Below are 17,954 nucleotides of genomic sequence, written 5' to 3' on the forward strand. Positions count from 1 at the left end.
AGGGGGAAAAAAAAATCAAAAGAAGCATTCTTTCCAATAGTTTACAGTATAGTGTAATAAGCATTATATACATGTACTTTCAACCAATCCTTGACAGATCATCTCTTTAGATAGTGACTCCCAGAACTCTTCCAGATTGACCTCTCCTTTAAAATCCTCTGGAGGTTGTTCAATATCCTTTTCTGAAAACACAGCACAAGTATTTTATTATGAGAACAACATGTCAAAAACGTATTAAGGAAACAAACTGGCAAATGAACAGCATTGTTATACCTGATAATGGAGAAGCAGTCGGTTTGTGTACACCCATGATCACCACCGGAGGATGATCGCCACAGGTGGGGCATGAATACTTGTATTCATGATCAGTGAGGGCTTCAAACTGTAAATATGCATGCAGCATTGTGTCTGGAGGTGGAAACTCCACTCCTGTTGTAAGTTGTAAAAACTTAACAGCTCTGCTCACTGAAGTATGGACCTAAAGAAAATATTAGCAGATACCAAAAAAAAGTTTGGTAAAGTCACATTTGACAGCATATGACAGCCAGTCTTACCCATATCCCTTACATTTGTTCATTCAAATCTTCTTCCCATTCATTGAAGTAAATTAAATTTACCAGGCTATGCTTATTAAGGACATTATAAATTTAGCTTATGATTTGTTTTAAATCTTTTCCTACCTTGAAAGTAGACTCTAATAGAGATGTAGGTGGATATGAAGGAAAACAATCAGTATGTGAAACCAAAAAGTTTCGTACTTGCAGATATCTAAACAAATGGGACCAGGGAATCTTAAATCTGTTAACCAATTCATCAAACAATGCAAAAGTATTATCTATATCTTGTAATATATAGATTCCACTCTTAGCCCAAATATCAAAGACTTTATCTAATATTGAAGGGGTAAACATGTGTTTTTTACTTAAAAGTATAGTTCACCCAAAAAAGAAAATTTGAAGTTTATCTGCTTACCCCCAGGGCATCCAAGATTTAGGTGACTTTGTTTCTTCAGTAGAACACAAACGAAGATTTTTAACTCAAACCATTGCAGTCTGTCAGTCATATAATGGCAGTCAATGGGATACACGGCTTTGAGAGTAAAAAAAAACAGACAAAAACAAATTAAACCCTGCAGCTCGTGACAATACATTGAAGTCTTAAAACACAAAACAATCGGTCTGTGCAAGAAACTGAGCAGTATTTATATCACTTTTTTGATGTTTTCAAGTAATGGTTGCCTGCTCTTCCTGTTCCAGCTGTTGTGAAAACGCTCAGGACAGTTGGAAATTGTGGTGGATCAGAGGTTAAAAAAAAATTATATAAATACTCCTCAGTTTCTTGCACAGACCGATTGTTTCGTGTGTTAAAACCTCAATGTATCGTCACGAGCCACAGGTTTTAATTGGTTTAGTCGGTGTATATTTTTTGACTCCCAAAGCCGTGGGTCCCACTGACTGCCACTATATAACTGACAGACTGCAACGGTTTGAGTAAAAAATCTTAGTTTGTATTCAACTGAAGAAACAAAGTCACCTACATCTTGGATGCCCTGAGGGTAAGCAGATAGACATCAAATTTTCATTTTTGGGTGAACTATCACTTTAAGGGGGCATGTAAGGAGAGACTACAAAGGGCAAAATATTATCTGAACTGATTCCAAATTTTTAGGGACTGTATCACCACAGGACTCAAGGAATAGCTAGATACAGGTTCAAGCAATGGAAGTTCAGAGCACATTAAAGAGGATAGGGAGGCAGGTTTGCAGGAAAACTTCTCCAAACTAAGCCACTTAAGAGCGCTAGGGCTATCACTATCCCTCATCCAGTAAATCAGTCCTCTAATATTAGCCGCCCAGTAACAGGACATAAAATTGGGAAGTGCCATGCCACCTGAGGTGCTTTTGTAATATACTTTTCCAGATCTAAGGATTTTTGTTATTCCAGATGAATGTTGATAGGAGCTTATCTATGGAGTTGAAAAGTATTTCTTAAAAAAAATGGAAAGATTTTGAAACAAATAAAGGAACTTACGCAATACATTAATCTTATTTATTACACGGCTCTTTGGAATGTTTGATTCTGATCAAGAATCTATGTCAGTTGAGACATTTGCAGGTTCGTTCTTTTCAAATAATAACCGCTCCAAAGTAATAACGCATAGCCGGTACTACTTGTATGTTTAAAATCCCTCCGTGCCAACAAAGATTACCGTTTGGAGCCATCTTGTTATAAACACTGGACAACCACAAATAACAATGGAAAATTTCGACATCTATTTAAATTGTCTTACTAACATACATAGTTTGAATGTTAGTCACGTGGTACTATATCGTTTCGCGGAAGGATAAAAATGTTAATTTAAAACAAATATGCCAATAAAAGGTTTCAAATTCATATTCATGTCCAGTTTTTTTCCTTATGTGGCAAGTAGCCGTGTAATTAGCGGGATAATGTACAGGGAGCCTGTAGTTATCGCGAAATAAGCCCCTTCAGTGTGATACAAGACCCTACGCTTCGCGTCGGGTCCTGATCACACTGTCGGGGCTTATTTCTGCGATAACTACCGGCTGCCTGTACATTATCCCTTACTTAGTATTAATTCTTCCATTTAGAGAGAGAAGCAGCAGAGCTCATCATTTAATTTCTTGTTTCAGACCTTCTATCAAGGACAGAAAGTTAGCTTTATAGAGGTCCTTGTAATTATGTGAAGCCCAGATTCCTAAATATTGAATCTTTTTTGTGGTAACTGGAAAAGATACATGTGGCAGCTGTACTGACTGGCATTAACTCGCTTTTTTGAAGATTTATTTTACAGCCAGATATCTTACTAAATCTTTCCAATGTGTTTCCAGCCAGTTGTAAAGTGTGTTTTCTCCACATAGCTCTAGCGACAACATCTCGTAAACAATGCAAGTGTCTTGTATTTGGATGTAAAAGTGAACATAAGAGTCTTAAATTTCTCCCAACATCAGAGCCACTGAGGACGCAGTGGATTAGATTTGTTTTTGATGGTAACGCGCCACCGAATACACAAAAAACAGAAGAGAGGGGCGGAGTGAGCAGAGCTCATTATCATTTAAAGAGCCATGCACTGAAACGGCTCGCTGTGAACAGAGCTGTTTTTGACAAGGTAAAAAGGGTGTTGTTTTACACAACCATTGAGAAATTTTAACCAAAGTATGTTGTAAGACCCTAAATGGGCATTCGATGCTCCCTTTAACAGGTTTTATTTTAATATATATTTAACAATATATAAGATGAAAAAATAGTGTCATGTCGTTGAACCTCGTATAGTCAAGCTGAAGATTACCTGCAGAAGGTTTCTCAAGGTTAAGCACAAGGGAATGTCAAGGATAATGTGATCATTGAAGTTATGGAGGCGATCTTTCCACTCCTGGTAACGATAAAACATCCCACACTGCGGACACTGCTTATAGTAGGTGGCGACATCTGACAGTTAAAACAAGCATACAGTACATTACAAGACACTGCAGCTGAACAGCACACAAGCATTCAACAATTACACAATATAACCTACCTTTAATAATGCACCAATTGGTAAGTATTGTGGCATTCTGTGTAACTAGCACAGGATCGCTGAGGCTCACATCTCCAGGACATTCCTGACACACGGTTTCAATTGGACAAAGGTTTTGTGGGTAATCCTTGCGTGGCGATGGTACACGCACATCTTCAGGAAGAACGGCAGGAATCTTCTTCTTATGAAGAATGTAATTCAACATAATCTCCAATCTTAGACCTTTCGGTGGATACACATGACTGTTGTCTGTGATGTCGTCCTCTTCTGAATGTTGCTTATGTGGCGATCCCTCAGTCTGGAAAAGCTCGCGCTGCGTTTGAAACAGATGCCATTTGGCGACATATTTGTGCAGGCATGAACGTCGCAGTTTGGTGCAAGGACAGTGCCAGGAGTCCAGTTTTGTGTTTAATACAACCATGACACGCCCCAAACGACTATAAGACGTCACATTGGGCTCAAAAACCGAAACGAACTTTTTTCCCGGCGAGATCCCAATCGAAGTGTGAACAGAAAGCGGTATGGAGCTACTTTTTGCAAGCTGTTGCAAAGCAAGGCATTCTTTTTTCTTTTTCTCGCTGAACCATTTTCCTCTTACCATCTCAGTCAAAACATCTTCCTCCAGAGAGACTTGTTCAACCAAAGACTTGCAAAAGCTTGCTGCGCTGATATGCATGCACTGGTACGATGTGATGCCGCTTCTCTGCGCAACATTGATGTTAATCTGGCACTCGTTTGATTCGCAGAGGACTCTTTTACTTTCTTCAAACATCTGGTATTGTACGTGAAGCGGCACGCCGTGGCCTTTTACCACTTTGAGAACTGCAAATATCCCATTTGTCTCATCTATGCATTGACTTGTAAGCTGAAATGTCTCATCAATGTCCAGTACTGACTGATCTGTGTGTTTGCGCTCCATATGTTTTTGTAGATTGTTTTTATTGATGAGGATATTGCATGATGGGCATCTTTTTTTAATAACAGGCCGGACGCGAAACTTTCCTGCGGCAGTGGTGGTTGATGGCGTGTCCGTGATCGTCAAAGCACTCGCATCTGTGGTTGATGGTGTGTATGTGACTAAGGGAACGATGTCTGCTGCATTGATAATTAATGGTGTGTTTATAATCGTTGGAGCAGTCACTGCCGCACTGGTGCTTGACAGCATTTTTGTGGCCGTTTCTGAACTCGGATTATGTTTACAGACTTGTAAATGGTTTTTAAAATCGCTTCTTCTGAGAATGGTTGTTGGACAGTACATACAGTGGTAATGGAGTGATGCTCTACAGCCCAGTCCACATCTGTGAATTGTGAAATCTAAAACAAAAACAAAAAAACATTCAGTATATTACTAAAATATATTTATGCTACACACAATATACATTCTAATAATAAAACATATATAAATATTTATACCTCCATGGACAACAGCTTTGTTACAGTGGCATTTCAAGTGGAATTTGACTTTGTCCGGTCTGCTGGGCTTAAATATACTGGGCATACAAAAGGGACAATGAAAATTGTTGCAGCATTTTGTGCATCTCTCCAACTGAGGAAATGCTTGACGTTTCTGAATCGTAATATGTCTCTGCAAAGAAAAGAGAAAGCATAGTTAAGCTGACAAATATGTTTTCTAAATTGGCACTGAATGAAGCACCCATTAAATTGCTAGATCACTCAAAAATGAAAATTAGCTCATGATTCACTTACCCTTCAGGCATCCTAGGTGTATATGACTTCCTTCTTTCAGACAAATTCAATCAGAGTTATATTAAAAATTATCCTGGCACTTTCAAGTTTTCCAATGGCATAGGTGGGCGTTTCACTTTATGAGTCCAAAATGCACTTTAAAAAATGCACTTTATTGGACTTGTTTTGGACTGATGAAGAGTGCCAGGATCATTTTTAACATAACTCTGATTGGATTTGTCTGAAAGAAGGAAGTCTAATCACAGTTTTCTGAGACAAATGCTACATATGATGAACAGATTTAATCTAGGCTTTTTTCAAATGTAAATATTAATCAATGCACATACAAAACCACATAGAAGAGGGTTAATGGAAGCTCAAACATGCTTGTGTCACATTCGAGAATGTATGTAAAGAAATGGACTTTGAATGGAATTACAGAAATCATTCAAGTTTCATAAAAAAAAATATCCTGACGTGTGTTTTAAAGATTAACAAGTGAGTAAATAGTGAGTAGAAGTTTATTTTTTGGAAGAACATTTTCTTTAAAATTTATGTCTAAACACACATTAATCAATGAAACACTGAAAGCGTTTTCATTTTATATAAATAAAACTCATACATCTAATGCATTATCTTTTTTTGTAGTAAATCTGTCTTTACAGCTTTGCGATTGTTCTGTATTGAGATTAAATAATCATAAAAGACCTTTAAACCATTTGGAAAACAGTCAACCAACATGAATTTTGCTTTGAGTATATGGTATTTACCACATAAAATAAGTTTTTATTATCCATATGCAGTAAACCAGTATCACTTTCCATAAACAACACCATTGTATCAGTTATCATAAACAAACAATTATCAAAAATAATTTAATAAAAGTGCAACTTATAATAGTAAACAACTTTCTTTAAACTTACTAATAAAGTTATTACATGAATTAAAAAACAGTACACCGTTTACACAGAATTACTCTCACTGAGACAGTGCTTGATCCAATTCATTTTAATATTAATAGTGTTAAACTCTAAAGCATTCAATCGTTAAATTTTGGTCATTAATAGTTGTTTACCCCGTAACAATGTAACCTTTACGACTGAGGAAAATAATTTACTGTATTTTATCATAATAACTTTACACACACGCACACACACACAACGAGCGAGAGAGAGAGAGAGAGAGAGAGAGAGAGAGAGAGAGAGAGAGAGAGAGAGAGACTCGTATGTGTCTGCATTGCAAGAGATGCAGAAAACAGTCCGGTGTCAAGAAGCTTTGAAAATTAAATTTACTACAGGACCTGGCTGCAACCGAGAGTTTGCAACGATTTCAGTTAAATACAATCAAAAAGGATGCACTTCCGCGATTTCACACTGGTAGCGTACAAATCAACACACAACCGCACTTTCCAGGCCACCTTTTCCAGCAAACCCGGTTGTGCACCAAAAGTGCTGGTGTTCACCGATAACACTAAAATGAATGAAAACATAACAAAAGCACCAACTTACTGTCGTCCCCGCCATAATTCTGTGTTATTTAGCTCTGTCCGAAGACCGCAGGCCTAGTCCTGCTGTCCTGAAAGTGCTGCAAAATGGCTGCAGTATTTCGTCGTTTCCGGTATCTTCAGGCTGCGTTTGGCTGCTTGGCAACCAGGATCCGAAGTCAACAAAAGAGGTAGGGCATACGGGTGAGTTACTTACATATGTCTTGTTTAATGTGTTCAGTGTAAATGGTTGAGAAGATATTGTGTAACAATTAGAAGCGTCGCTTGTGGGAGAAAAGTTGAATGTGGAATCAGTTTAGCTACTTCAAATATTAAAAATATAATAACAAACTGTACTTGCTGATGATATTAATTAAAGAAACGGTAATTTAAGTGCACTTTAAGAGAGTACACGTTAATAACTATTTTCAATGTGTGTTATAAATACATTTTTAACACACTTTAACGCAAATAAAGGTTTATTTCGATCAAAAACAATATAAAAGAAAATATACAAATACAATAAATGTGTTGCAACATAAAAGAAAAATCGTATATTTAAGCATATCTATAAGATAAACATTAATTACAAAATGTAGGGAAACGAACTAATTATTATATAAAGCAAAAACTAATTATTTTTCCCACCCCCTTTTAAAAATAAAAGTTTAACATTAAAGTGCATTTAAAATCCTTATGTTTTAATAATATTTTGTCGTTCTTCAAAGAAAAAAAGATTTATTTTGAAGTGTTCACTAACACGAAAGCACATAAGTACTTTATGTAACTGTAATATGTTGATATTACTTATTAAAGTTAATATATTTAAAATGTACTAAATTGCAACTTTATGTGTAATTACAAATATATTTAAATATATGACATACAAGTCTCAATAAAATAGAGATAATTAATACATACCTGACAGCCAATCAGAGTTGAGTATTCTGACAGACCATGATATAAATTAAAGTACATTTTAGTTTACTATTTTGTAAATGCCACTCAGTACATTTGTGAGTACACTTTAACCATATTTCAAAGATAATAGCGGCACTCTCAAGTTCAAGTAATTTTATTTCGTATAAATTTACACTATTATACAATTTAATTTAATTGTAAATAACTTACCGTGAAGTTTTTAGTTTGCACCTAAGTACTGTAAGTTCTGTAGTAAATATGTTTTTTAAAAGTATATGGCCATTTTTTTTATTATTCTTATCTCTGATAAATAAATTGTGTAAGTATTGTTGGTAAAAGCAGGATGTTAGCAATTGGTAACACTGCATACTAGAATACTGCCAAATACTATATACTAATATAATTGATATGGCTCAAATAGTAAGAGTAGTATACTAGAATGCTATTCCTTATTCAGACACAACTAGAGAACAACTAGAGAAAACATTTGACTCAAAACTGAGATAGTTAACATGTTGCGTATTCCAAAAAGGAGCAAAGTCTGCTTTTTTGTTATTGTCCTGTTGCTCTGCCTCTGGCCCCATATTTATTTTAATTTCATTATATTTATCCAGGAGAGGTGAAGACCATGCGTCGCTCAGCTGCCAAATCACGGTCTGATAAAAGCCGCACTGATTCTGTCCCAGTTAATGCTGCTTCACATCCATCTGCAATCCAGCCCGCTGAGACTGTGGACATTGTCCCAGGCCGCCTCACTGAGTCTAACTGGACCAGCATGCTCTCACAAGAAGAGGGTGAGGAGGTGGTTGTGGACATTATAGCAGAACTGATGGAAGGAGTGATGGACAGATGCTACCAGGTGTATCTAAAAAGACAGGTGAGCAAACAATTTACACTGTCTACTTGTATTCTAGTTTTGGCTATTTTATATATCCAGGAATGAAAAGGAATGAAAACAAGGCTGTGATGGATAGAAGTACAATGGACTGTACTGTTGTTTAACAACACACCCATTTTTCAGCTGATTTTACAGCACATTTTTTACAGCATTTTAAAGACTGTAAGCATATCCTTCACAGCCTCATTTTCATCCATGTAAAATTCAATATGACTTCTAACCTTAACTCTAATTTAGGTCTATAGGCTTACAGTTTAAACCCCCTTTCAGAATCTGCAAAATGTTATTTATTTGACCAAAATAAGAGGATCATACAAAATGCATGTTATTGTTTATTTAGTATATAATACTGTGTTGTTACCTGAATGATCCGCAGCTGTTTTTTGTTTAGTGATAGTTGTTCATGAGTCCCTTGTTTGTCTTGAACAGTCAAACTGCCTAATGTTCTTCAGACAAAGGTCCCACAAATTCTTTGGTTTTCCAGCATTTTTGTGTATTTGAACCCTTTCCAACAATGACTGCGATTTTGAGATCCATCTTTTCACACTGAGGACAACTGAGAGACTAATATGCAACTATTACAAAAGGTTAAAACGCTCACTGATGCTCCAGAAGGAAAAACCATGCATTAAGAGTTGGGGGGTGAAGAACTTGTTTAATTTGAAGATCAGGGTAAGTTTAATTTATTTTGTCTTCTAGGAAACATGTAACTATCTTCTGTGTCTTCTGTAGCCTCTGAAGGGCAGAAGTAAATGAAAAAAAAAAAAAAAAAAAAATATATATATATATATATATAGGCCTATATATTTAGGCAAAATAAGAAAAATGTAGACACATCTCCATTCTGTTCAAAAGTTTTCACCCCTGGCTCTTAATGCATGTTTTTTTCTTTCTGGAGCATCAGTGAACGTTTGAACATCTGTAATAGGTGCATATAAGTCCCTCAGTTGTCCTCAGTGTGAAAAGATGGATCTCAAAGTCATACAGTCATTGTTGGAAAGGGTTCAAATACACAAAAATGCTGGAAAACCAAAGAATTTGTAGGACCTGAAGGATTTTTCTGAAGAACAGTAAGCAGTTTAATTGTTCAGAATAAACAAGGGACTTGTGAACAACTATCACTGAAAAAAAGGGGATGCAAACTTTTGAGCAGGGTCATTTTAATAAATTCACAAAATTTTTCTTTTGTGGACTATATGTAAACTAGCCTGGAAAAATCCAGACCCTAATCTATTAAGATTAAGGGTCTGGGATCGAGCAATGAAAACTGCCTAACTCGAGGGGCGGCACCAAGCATGCATTTGTAACTCTAACTGCACGCAATTGGATAACGCCACAACCAATCACAACAATACACGCTTAGCTACCAGCAGAGCTAAATGATGTTTCATTAACAAAGTTCGGGAGAAGCGCGTCAGATGCTTAGCGTAAACATCACAAGTCAATCAGCGCCATAGGTTTAAATACAGCTGACTCACCTCAATTCACTCGATGGTTTATCAGTAAACCTCCACCACCCCATCTCATCACTCCGAGTTCTCACTACTCCTATTGGGGGGTAACGTACTCTGGGTTCGGGCCACTCCCGAGCTCGGAGCCCTTCACCGGACAGCACGCCAAACATGCACTACTATTCTCCGGCTAATTATATGTAAGCGTGAACTCGTGAACTGATAGATTAAACTCTTGCCGTATCCAGTCGGCAAAACATCATAAACGTCCTTCTTGCAAAGGAACGATTCGAGTTTTCGGTTTTCTGTTCCTCTTTTATATGGAAAGCCAAGTCTAACTCGTTCATTGTAGCGGCCAAAGCCGTTTCAAACAATTTGTTGTTCATCTGTAGCGACAGCGATCTTTCAAAATTTACTACATGATTCGGACGTCACAGTGCTGTCATCATCAGTTTAGCTCGCCTCTGGCCCGCCTACATCAGATACACCGATTTGATTGGTTCCCACAATTGCTTACGTATTGCAGTAACCTGCATCATTGCTCGATGCCAGAGTGTCTTGCAGAGACAATTGAAATTGTGCTCTCGCGAGACCTCTGGATTTCCAGGGTATATGTAAACATCTGTTATGTGAAGTATCTTATTCAGGTCAGAACTAAATAAACAATAACATGCATTTTGTATGATCCCTCTTATTTTGGTCAAATAATTAACATTTTGCAGATTCTGAAGGGGGATGTAAACTTTCGACCTCAACTATATATAAATTGCTTATTTACAATGAAACAGATTTATGAGGCATTCATTTAGCTCATATACAAACATCCTTACTTTCAACCAGTTGATACCCTTCTCGGTGTGGTGGGCACAAAATAACCTGGTGGAGACACTAGAATGTCTTTTCCTGAGGAGAGATGAAGGGGATGATCCAGAACATGAACTCTTTTGGCAAGAGGATCCAGAACCTCAGCCCTGTGTGATTGATTCTTGGGCTGAAGGATGCGTACCTGTGCTCCATGCTGCTCAGGAATAGCACAGCACCTAAGAAAAGGTGGGATGTAGATAGTAGGGGGTCGGAGTAATGAAATACTTTGACTTTAGGATGACTTTCTTCAATCCCAAACAGTGAAAAGACAGGTGGACCAGACAAAGTTTGTTATGACTGAATAAAATACAAAGTCAAAAGATTACGGTGGTAGATACTGACTGTACATAATGTCTCAAACTCAAAGGCAATGGAGTGATGATACCGAATTATTCACGACAACTGAAGAAATCTGACTTCATTAAAACACCACACATAAGTAACTCAAAGGAAGCAAATCTCTGATCCTCTAAGGGTGTAATTTTCTCTATTGCTTGCAAAGTGTTGTCCTAATTCACTTAAGATCTAAAAAAAATCATTCATTTTGGTCTTTTAGCCTCAAAAAACACATTTTGGGCCTGAGGTAAGAAACAGGCCTTATGCCATAAACTGGTAACAGACCAGAACAGTGTGAACCAAGGCTAGTATAAAAACAAAAAACCTAATATATAATATATAATATATATATAAGGCGTGTACTGGAGTTTCCCACTTTGGGAAATGTAAAGACATTTCTTACTGTGCACTTTTTGCATTTACTTTTTGAGTAAATCAGTGCCTTGTTTGCATTTTTCTGTGACTCATAATAATAAAGAGTTAGACTTAATTAATTTTTTAACATCTGTCTGTTATTCATGCCTGCAATTATATTAAATTTATCAAATGCATTGTAATAAATTCACTCTATATTATAAATAACTTGATTTTGTGTTAAGTCCAAATAATTTAATTAAGTTTTCATTTGCATAATGATTCTTTTATTCTCTTTTATTCTTATATTGAGATGTTGGCACCAGCAGAGGCCAGATTTATCAAGATGGCCTTGGTGGTGACCCTTGGATTCTTTTTTACCTCTCTCACTATCCTCCTGGCCAGCACAGGTGTCACTTTTGGCACATCCTCTGAGATTTTTTTCACAGTGCGGAACGTCTGGTATTTTTTAATAATACTAATAATAATACTTTGCACCGTAGCCACTGGAACTTCAAAACATTTAGATATGGTCTTATAGCTCTTTCCTGACTTGTGAGCAGCCACAATGCGCAGCCGCAGGTCCTCAGCGAGCTCCTTTGACTTAGCCATGACTGTCCACAAACCAACAGCATAGAGCTTCTGTTTTTCACCTGTTGAGTTGATTAAAACAGCTGTTCCCAATGAATCAGGGTAATTAGGATGCTTTAGAATAGCTTGGACTATTTGGAATGGTATAGAACTTTGGATTTTCCCATAGACTGTGACAGTTTGCAAAGGGTATGAATAATTTTGGACCACTTTTTGTTCAAATGTATAAAAGCTGAGGAATATTTTTTTTCCACAATGAAGCCTCATTTTTCCACATGTGTAGGGCTCTGTAGTGAGGCAGTGTAGTAATGGCATCAATGGAGAAAGATAAATTTTTTTGCAGCCAGATAATGTTGTAAAACCAGTAAAATAAAATAAAAATCCTTCACATTACTGCAGTACATTGTGCCCTGTTTTTAATGTATTTTGACTGTCTACACTAATCCAGAAAAAGTATATAACGCACCATTACCCAAACACAAGAAATTCTGTATCTGTTTTCATTCATGAAACTGACCCTTGTCTAATCTCTAATGTACTTACAGTGGATGAGTAATGCAGTCAACAGAAACAACAGTTGTCATGAGAACCTCACTGGAACTCTGGGAAAATAAGTTTCATGTGTTTTTATATACAGGCTTATTGAAAAGATAAAAATATCATCAGGGACTGAGAATTATGTGCTTTTAAGTTGTTTTGATACATTTGAAAGAATTTTGTATATTTGTAGATGGAGCATATTGCTGTTCCAGATCCAGAAATCCAGACGACAAGAAAATAGGTTTAATGGTTTCAAAAGCCTCACTTAGCTTGCATCAGATCTAATCTAAAATTCTCAGTTTACACCAGTGAGGTTGACACACACTGCCGTTCTAAAGTCTGGGATCAGTAAGATTTTTTTTTTTTAAGAAGTCTTCACTGATCATTAATGCCGTGTTTGTTTAAAAATACAGAAAAAACAGTAATGTGAAATATTATTGCAATTAAAATAGTGTTTTTCTATTTTAATATACTTTAAAATAGAATTAATTTCTGTGATGCAAAGCTGAATTTTCAGAATCATTACTCCAGTCTCCAGTTTCACATGATCCTTTAGAAATCATTCTAATATGCTGATTTATTCAGCGGTTGGAAACAGTTGTGCTGCTTTTTTTGGTAACCTGTGATACTTTAAAAAAATATTTAAAATAGACAAAATATATATTTTAATACAATATACACAACCGTTTAAAGTTTGGAGTCTTTACATTTTTTCTTACCCTCTTTGTTTAAAAGAAATACATTTATTCAGCAAGAATGTTTTAAATTGATAAAAAAAGTGATAGCAAAGACTTATATTGTTAGAAAAGATTTCTATTTTAAATAAATGTTGTTCTTTTTAACTTTTTATTCGACAACGAATCCTGAAAAAAGTATCACAGGTTCCAAAAAACTTTAAGCAGCACAACTGTTTCCAACACTGGTTGATTCACAGAAATGAATTATGTTTTAAAGTATATTAAAATATATTAAAAAAAATATATTTGCATTTTTTCCCCTGTATTTTAATTAAATAAATGAAACTTTATTGAGCATAAGAGACTTCTTTAAAAAAAAAAAAACATAAAAAATCATACTGATTCCAAACTTTTGAATAGCATGTGTATAACAAAAAAACACTGGCAAAAATAATGTTGAATAAAAAAAAAGTTTTGATCAAATTAGTTTTTGTTCAGGTAAATATACTTTAAAATGTCATTAACTTTGTTTAATTAAATTAACTGAAGACTAGTTTAACCAGATCATCTTAGTTTGGTTTTTGCTTTAACTTTTACATTTTACAGTACACTATTGATGTAAAAAAATTTTATTAGTTTTTATTTTCATTAATACTTTTAGTCATTAAGGATGCCCTAAATAGATCAAATGTGACAAGCATTTTATTTCAAATAAATGCTGTTCTTTTAAATTTCCAAAGAATCCTGAAAAAATGTATCACAAAATACAGTTCCCATAAAAATATTAAGCAGCCCAACTGCCCATTGATAATAATAAGAATCAGAATATCATGATTTCTGAAGAATCATGTGACACTGAAAATGAGTAATGATGCTTAAAATTTGGCTTTATCATCAGTGGAATAAGTGACCTTTTAAAATATATTAAAATAGAAAACAGTTGTTATAAATTGCTGTTTTTACTTTTTTTTCTATCAAATAAATGCAGCTTTGGATGGTGCAAAAAACTTTTACAAATCTTACCAACCCCCCAAATTTTCTACAGTTACAAAATTAAATTAATGAAACCTATACAGTATAATAAATACATATATAGTAAATATTACTTGATGTGTTCTTTTATTTGAGAGACAATGTCAATATTTTTCTTACTTTACAGCAACTCTTGCAATAGGGTGAATGTAATATTTCGACTTGTTTCAATAAATACAACACTGTCAGCTCTTATTCAGTGTAAATATTTCAAAAGTACCTTTACAGGTACATATAAACATACCTGTCTTATCATTAAAGATGCTATCAAAGAATATATTGCAATTGCCCCCAGTCTTCCCTCCTTTTAAGCTGCTTTTGCTGCTGATCAAACTAACAGTAATATATAAAGTAATGATTAGATTTGGAAGCATTAGGCAAAAGCATAAGCTTTAAGTTGGATTGCAATCATTAATCTTTTCCACCACAAGATGTCGCTGCAAAACCACAAAAAGCCCACACATGGACACACCATGACAGAGTTTTAAACTGACAACTTGGAAACTACTCAGATACAAAATGTACATTAGTTCAGCTGTGGAGAAACAACCTCATGATTATTAACTGCATGATCATTTCATACCTGATTGAACGACACAGACTGTCTGGTTCAACATGGAACCAGTTTGTTTAAACAAAACAAGCAATGCCGTAAACTCATGAATATTCATGAAAGGAAAAGCCTGTGGGGACTGGAGCGTTCTTGGAAATGGAAACATTGGCTTGGAAAAACATAACCCGCCTTGTCTTTACAGACATTCAAGTGAACTAAATAAAGAGATGTGTAGGGAAAGACAGCCATAGCGTCACGCTGGAAGCTCATCTAATAGACTTACATGCAGTGACAAATGTATCATGTAAAATGTATCTTGAGTCTGTAATACCACACAGGCCTAAAATTAAATGTTAGAAAAGTTCCAGCCAAAATAAACAGTGACTCACAGATGCTGGTTCCACATCAGCGGTAAGATACGAGATGAGAGGAATTTTGGGGAAAATCATAAAAGATATTCATGTAGACTGTGATCTCAGCATTGAGACTCTGATCCACGGGCTGCTGTCTTCCTTGCCCTTCGGCTGCCAAAAATAAGGATGAAGTACAAATGTAAAATGCTTTTATTCCTCCTGTGAGAGTAAAATTAGAGCCCGAGGGCCTATTAAGGTGAGTTTGCGAAAGGCGTCAACGAGACCTCCCGCTGTTTTATTCTCTTTCCAAAGAATAAAAAAGAAGCTCCAAAAAGTCTACAGAACAAGCGTGGAATACTGATGACTATTTAAAGGTCTGTCTGTGTTCCGCCATACCTGCGCTGTTCCGATCATTACGCTCTCTCATGACCTGATTTTCGAGCTGGTTTAGGCTCTCGTTTCAACTCTCAGTCCTCGGCGGTACTGAAATTGTTTGGAAATGCCTCTTTCTGCACTGCGGGAATCTTTTAAAAACACTTTCCCTGGCTTTACCCCATCAAACCCTCAGACATGTGAGTTTACTAACGGTTTTTAATCAGTTTCATTTTTGATTCTCTCAGCGGGGGCTTCAAAGGGCATCAAAAACTGTTTTTAGATCACAGCTCAGCTTTGGATGTGTAAATGCCAAATGATAACAATCACATTTTGATTTGATGGTGGGCACGCATTACTTATCCATGATTTGGGGGTCACATTTATATTTCCAGATAATAAATTTAGGTTGTAAAACTGTTGTGGGACAATGTTTCTAAAACACTGATATGACCTTTTTTTTATTATTAGAACATTACCCTGTTGAAAAACAAACAAACAGCATATGCTTGTTAGGTAGGTTTTGAAGCATGGATGCTGGTTTAAGTTGGTCTTTAGCTGGTCATGAGCTGGTTTAAGATGGTCATACACTCTTAAAAATAAAGGTGCTTCACAATGCCATAGAAGAACCTTTTTTGTCTAAATAGTTCCATAAGGAACCTTTAACATCTAAAGAACTTTTCTGTTTCACAGAAGATACTTTGTGGCAAAAGAAGGTTCTTCAGATTATAAAAAGGTAAGAAAGAGATGGTTCTTTAAAGAACCTTCGACTGAAAGGTTCTTTGTGGAACCAAAAATGGTTCTTCTATGGCATAGCTGGGAAAAACCTTTTAAAGCACCTTTTTTTAAGAGTGTAAGCTGGTTTCAGCTGGTCATGTGCTGGTCCTGAGCAGCACATGACCAGTTAAGAACCAGCTTAAACAAGCTCATGACCAGCTAAATACTAGCTTAAACCAACTCATGCTTCAAAACTTACCTAACCAGCATATGCTGTTTTTTGAAGAGGGAGCCTACCTAAGGTTACAAAATTTTCTACTTACATTATTTTTACTCTATTTGAATGTTTATTTTTGAAGGGATAGTTCACCCAGAAATGAACATTTAGTCATTGTTTATTCACCCTCATGTTGTTCCAAACCTGTATTAATTTCTTTCCTCTGCTCAACACGAAAGAATATATTTTGAAGAAATTACACTGAAAAGAAGAAATTGTTTAATAAAGTTGTTATTTTTGCTTTCTTTGTGCACAAAAAAGTATTCTCATATCTTCATAAAGTTAAAGTTGAACCACTGATGTCACATGGGCTATTTTAACGATATCCTTGCTAGTAATTAATGACAGAATTTTTATTTTTGAATGACTCTCTCTTTAAGGTTCTATATGAAGGTTAGAAAATGTAATAAAAAAAACATTACTGAAAGTTGTGAGAACATTCCCTATTATCCAGGTTACAGAGGTGACTTTAAAGAGGAGATTTTCTTAAACTGATGTCTTCACCTGAAACATCATCATCAAGGTGAAAGACATGTGCAGATCAACAGTCCTGCTGGTAGTGCATGACGAGGCAGACGTGATGCTTATTGCATCTTGACACTGCTGGTATAAATACAGTATCTTTTCTCTCCTCTGACACTGTGTAGAGGTTCAGGTGCGGCCGTACCACCTATTCCAGACAACCTGACCTTCATGTTTCCCACCTGACAAGCACAGTAGGCCCCTTTTTCATTCTGCTCATGGGCACTTTTGTGTGTGGCTTTGCATTTTTTTTAAAGCCTCTCCAAGACCTGTCAGCACAAACCCCCACTGTGCCAGTATTCACTCCCTCACAAACATCTAAAAAATGATTAGTTACCCGAGGAACACAGCTGAAGAGCCAAAACAGTCCAGCACTATCATCCATAGATGTCATTAAAAAAAAAAGAAAAAAAAAAATTAGAAACATTTGGAGCTGTTAAAAGCTTTTGAAATACCAACAGAAGCAACCCTATAAAATACTTTTTATACTTCATCTGTTTTCTTTGATTCATGCTAACTAGATCATCTATGTAGGTTGAAAATCACATTTCTTTGAGTTTTATGGTGGTTGCACTCTTTTATCTTCATAGTGACCTTTACCTGTTTTGTACAGTCTTTAGATCTTTGTTCATGACTCTGCAGTGAATATAGCGCTTATTACTTTACTGCTGTAGTTTATATCCACTATTTTTCCCTCATTCACCTTAGACCGCAGCAAAAACCATTTATAACGTGAAGGTTGTCATATAGGAAATCTGTTATTCTCTTTGGCAGCCTTCACATAATCAAT

General features: G+C 35.8%; 2 protein-coding genes across 2 annotated transcripts; one reads left to right on the forward strand and one right to left on the reverse strand.

The window, feature by feature from the left end:
• Positions 1–63: 63 nt before the first annotated feature.
• LOC141283420 (uncharacterized) lies at positions 64–6,831 on the reverse strand. Its single transcript, XM_073816705.1, has 6 exons — positions 6,732–6,831; positions 4,951–5,122; positions 3,538–4,851; positions 3,310–3,449; positions 274–478; positions 64–182 (listed from the first exon to the last, which is right to left on the reverse strand). The coding sequence occupies exons 1-6, from the start codon at positions 6,744–6,746 to the stop codon at positions 64–66; spliced, it is 1,965 nt and encodes a 654-aa protein (XP_073672806.1). The 5' UTR covers positions 6,747–6,831.
• A 1,415-nt stretch (positions 6,832–8,246) lies between these two features.
• Positions 8,247–12,443, forward strand: LOC141283864 (uncharacterized protein C2orf81 homolog). The gene is made up of 2 exons (XM_073817183.1): positions 8,247–8,504; positions 10,817–12,443. The coding sequence occupies exons 1-2, from the start codon at positions 8,256–8,258 to the stop codon at positions 11,006–11,008; spliced, it is 441 nt and encodes a 146-aa protein (XP_073673284.1). The 5' UTR covers positions 8,247–8,255; the 3' UTR covers positions 11,009–12,443.
• Positions 12,444–17,954: the final 5,511 nt, after the last annotated feature.

The sequence above is a fragment of the Garra rufa genome, chromosome 13 (genome assembly GCF_049309525.1).
Source record: "Garra rufa chromosome 13, GarRuf1.0, whole genome shotgun sequence".
NCBI classification, from domain to species: Eukaryota; Metazoa; Chordata; class Actinopteri; order Cypriniformes; family Cyprinidae; genus Garra; species Garra rufa.